Below are 4175 nucleotides of genomic sequence, written 5' to 3'. Positions count from 1 at the left end.
CTCCGTCTCAAAAAATAAATAAAATAAATAAATAAATAAATAAATAAATAAGATAAAAATAAATCAATCAATCCAGGCCGGGCTCGGTGGCTCACGCCTGTAATCCCAGCACTTTGGGAGGCTGAGGCAGGCAGATCACCTGAGGTCAGGAGTTGGAGACCAGCCTGGCCAACAACGGGAAACCCCGTCTCTACTAAAAATACAAAAATTAGCTGGGCGTGGTGGTGGTGCCTGTGGTCCCAGCTACTCGGGAGGCCGAGGCAGGAGAATCGCTTGAACCCGGGAGGCGGAGGTTGCAGTGAGCTGAGATGGAGCCACTGCACTCCAGCCTGGGCGACAGAGTGAGAATCTGTCTCGAAAATAAATAAATAAATAAATCAGCTCAAATGGTTGCAGCTGTCTGCCTCAACGGCTTGCCTGGTGGAGGGAGGGCTGCTCTGCGGAATGTGAGGCCACCAGGGCCGAGTTCTTTCAGCCTGGACTACAGCTGGGGCGCCGGGGATCCCGAGGGGGCTTTCTATCTCCAGGAGCACTAAGTCGGCCGGCTCAGGCGTCAAACTTGCCAGATAAAAATTGGCATCAGCCGGGCTTGGTGGCTCAAGCCTGTAGTCCCAGCTACTCGGGAGGCTGAGGCAGGAGAATCGCTTGAACTCGGGAGGTGGAGGTTGCAGTGAGCCCAGATTGTACCACTGCACTCCAGCCTGGGAGACAGAGTGAGACTCCATCTCAAAACAAACAAACAAATAGGCATCAAACTACCTCATTCCTGGAAGCAAATGGGGCCTTTGTGGGGTCCCTGGCAGATTCCCCACACCCTACCCATCCACCGAAACTGCCCATGAGGAAGATTTCCTTGGTGGCTCCCACTGAACCCAGCAGTGAATCCTCTGTTTTTTGAGACAGAGTCCAGCTCTTGTTGCCCAGGCTGGAGTGCAGTGGTGCAATCTCGGCTCACTGCAACCTCCACCTCCCGGGTTCAAGCAATTCTCCTGCCTCAGCCTCCCAAGTAGCTGGGGTTATAGGCATGTGCCACCACGCCTGGCTAATTTTTGTAGTTTTAGTAGCGATGGGGTTTCACCATGTTGGTCAGGCGGGTCTCAAACTCCTGACCTCAAATGATCCGCCCTCCTCGGCCTCCCAAAGTGCTGGGATTACAAGGCATGAGCCACCGTGCCTGGCCACCACTAGTGGATCCTCAGCCCTGCTCCTACCAATCCCTCGATAGCCCTGACCCTGGGCATCACTCCCTCCTACCTGACCGAGCCTGCAGTTCACCCCAGGACCCCACTCTCCTGGCTCTCCTAGGTCTTATGGGGCCTTGCCCGCCTCCTTCTCTCCCTGGGGTTCAGCCTGTGGTCTTTCCTCTCCTCTAGCTGCTCTCCCTCGCCGGGCAGCCTCCCCCAGGCTTTACTGCACCTGTAGCTTATAAATATGCGGCTGCATTGAGGTTGCCCAGCTGGACTGCCTGCTAGGAGGAATTGCAGACACATGCCTGGCACTGCCTGCCGGACACCTCCACTAGGATGTCCCACTCCGGTCCCCAGCTTGCTCCTTCTCATCCTGGCCAAGGGCAACTCCACCTGCCAGCTGCTCTGGTAAAAACTCCTCCCTCCCACCCACATCCAATCCAACAGGAAACCCCGATCATGAGCAAACTCCGCCTTCTAGACCGATTCAGAATGAACCTGCTTCTTGTCACCCCCACTGCTAGCACCCTGGTCCCAGCCACCACCATCTCTCCTGGTCCCCAATGCCCAAACAGCACCAGAACGAATGTGCTCAATCATTTGTTCTGAAGGAATGGGCGGGGCAGCCTGCCAGGGTTCAAATCCCAGTGTTACCACTTTAATAGATGTGTATCTCTGGATGAGTGACTGGATCCGGGAATAATAACACTCCATAAGGCTGGCCAGGGGAGTAAATGAGTAAATACACGCAAGTACCCAGAACAGTGCCTGGCACATGGTCAGTCCTTAAAATTGTCGCCATTGTTGTTGCTGTTGCTGCAAATACTGTCGTGGGCTGTACCCTGCAGAAACTCGGAGGCCCTGGCAGCAGTGGGTGAGGGACTGTGCCATGGCTAAAGGCAGCTGGAGCAGAGGAATTCAAGGGGCCACATCCCTGATGTCCATGACTAGCCTCTGAGAAGCAGCAGCCACGCAGAGCTGCTGCACTGACGTGATGGTTCGTGTACCTCGGGCAGGCACAGGCTGGGGAGGTGCCGGAGCCTCTGGGTCACCCAGCAACCTCAGGCAGAGCCGCAGTGGGAAGAGCCACAGTGTTCAGTGTTCAGAGTCTGCAGCATAGGGTAGGCAAGGAGCACTGTACTGGGAGTCAGAAAGGCAGATGCTGCCACCAAATCCCTGTGCCAGAGACGCTGGGCAAGCCACTGTCCCACTCTGGGCTTCAGTTTCCCCATATATACACCAAAGGCTCTGGAATCAATATCATTTTGGGCCTTCCAAACTCTGACAGTCAGTTGGATCAAGGGTGGGTGGCAGAGTGGAGTGGCCTGGCTATGGGGGCTATGCCACCCTGTCCCCCAATACCTACCCGGTTAAAGACGTTGTCAAAGCTGTTCGGGCTGGTGACATCAAAGCAGAGCAGCAGGACGCTGGCGTCAGGGTAGAACAGGGGCCGCAGGCGGTCATAGTCATCTTGCCCTGGGCAGAGTGGGGGTGGTCACTGCCTTCAGGGCTCCTGGCCCCTGTCAGCACCGCCCCAATGTCAGGAGGTCATCCCATCAGATGGGGAGCTTCTGGGGACAAGGCCTAGTTTTTTGCCTCAGAGTCTGGCACAAATTTGGCTCTGAGGTGGCTACTCCATGGGAGTGCCCCCTTGGGGCAGTGCTCACTTCTGCCTGTGGGGTGTCTAGAAGGGATGGCGGGCAAGGCAGAGGCCAGGCCTGGCACCGCCTGGAGGAACTGGGGCCAACTGCTCAGAAGCCGGCTTTGCCCTGAGCTTAGGAGTGAGAAATAAGGGGTAGGTGGGAACCTGGCAAAGACATCTTAACCCGTCCAACTAAGAGGGCTGCTGGGATGCCCTGAGTTTAGCTCAGAGCTCACCCTGGTATAGGCAAGGTCAGGAGGCTGGAGGGCAGAAGCCACGGACAGGCAGATCCTACAGAAGCTAAAAGCAGGATGGAGTGCTCAGAAGGCCAGGAACAGTCCTGAAAGCAAAGTGCTGGATTCCCGCTTGCCTCCAAGACGTAGTGGGCAGCCCTGGGGTGCTGGGGGTGCAGGTGGACACAGCTGCAGAGGCAAAGGGAGCTCAGACTCCTGGGCCCACTCCTGGCCTGCGCGTGTCCCTGGGAGACTGGCTGGCCTCCCTGGTTCAGAAGGAAGCAGAGCGGAATCTGTCCCAGGCATCGGGGGCCCACAGAAGCCTCTCCCACCCTGCCCCCACCCTGCACACCCACCTGCTGTGTCCCAGATGTGGAGGTGCACAGGTTTGCCTTTCACTTGCAGGTTGACCATGTACCGCTCAAACACGGTGGGGGTGTAGCTCTGAGGAGAAGCAGGGCAGGGGGAGGCTGTGAGGAGGCTTTGAGAGGCGTTGGGGACTTGGTCTGTCCACAGCGCTGCCCCCTCCTTGGGAGTCAGTGGAGTGTAGTTGTTTGTGAGAAGCCTCCTCCTTGGCCTGCCTGGGGTGCTGGTCCAGAGCCTGTCTGCTTATGTAAAGTCCTGAACCTCCCGAGCTTTGTTCTCAGTCGTGAAATGGGAATATTAAAAGTCCCTACCAGCCAGGAGCCATGGCTGACCCCTGTAATCCCAGCACTTTGGGAGGCTGAGGTGGGCCTTGAGACCAGGAGTTCGAGACCAGCCTGGCCAACATGGTGAAACCCTGTCTCTACTAAAAATACAAAACTTAGCCAGGCGTGGTGGCGCACGCCTGTAATCCCAGCTACTTGGGAGGCTGAGGCAGGGGAATCGCTTGAACCCAGGAGGTGGATGTTGCAGTGAGCCGAGATTGCACCATTGCACTCCAGCCTGGGTGACAAAGTGGGACTCCGTCTCAAAAAAAAAAAAAAAAAAAAAAAAAAAAAAAAAAAAAACCTACCACAGTGCCGCTATAAGGATTCAGTGAGATATTCCATGCAGAGCCCTTAGCTCAGGGCCTGGCATAAAATAAGCACATCTACATGCCAGCTACTGTTATTTTTTTTTTTTTTTTTT

The 4175-nt window shown here is 55.7% G+C and overlaps 1 protein-coding gene across 2 annotated transcripts in view; it reads right to left on the bottom strand.

Annotated features, from left to right (window-relative positions):
* Window positions 1-4175, bottom strand: part of RHOD (ras homolog family member D) — a 15988-nt gene that overhangs the window by 3003 nt on the left and 8810 nt on the right. For both annotated transcript variants that reach the window (XM_017857340.1, XM_017857341.1), the window contains 2 exons: window positions 3419-3506; window positions 2554-2663 (listed from right to left, as the gene is read on the bottom strand). In XM_017857340.1, coding sequence (XP_017712829.1) covers window positions 2554-2663; window positions 3419-3506 — 198 coding nt within the window. The remainder of the gene's footprint in view (window positions 1-2553; window positions 2664-3418; window positions 3507-4175) is intronic.

Source organism: Rhinopithecus bieti, unplaced genomic scaffold (genome assembly GCF_001698545.2).
Source record: "Rhinopithecus bieti isolate Rb0 unplaced genomic scaffold, ASM169854v2 scaffold_44159, whole genome shotgun sequence".
Lineage (NCBI taxonomy): Eukaryota > Metazoa > Chordata > Mammalia > Primates > Cercopithecidae > Rhinopithecus > Rhinopithecus bieti.
The sequence above is the reverse complement of the archived record's forward strand: the minus strand, read 5'-3'. Positions and strand labels throughout refer to the sequence as shown.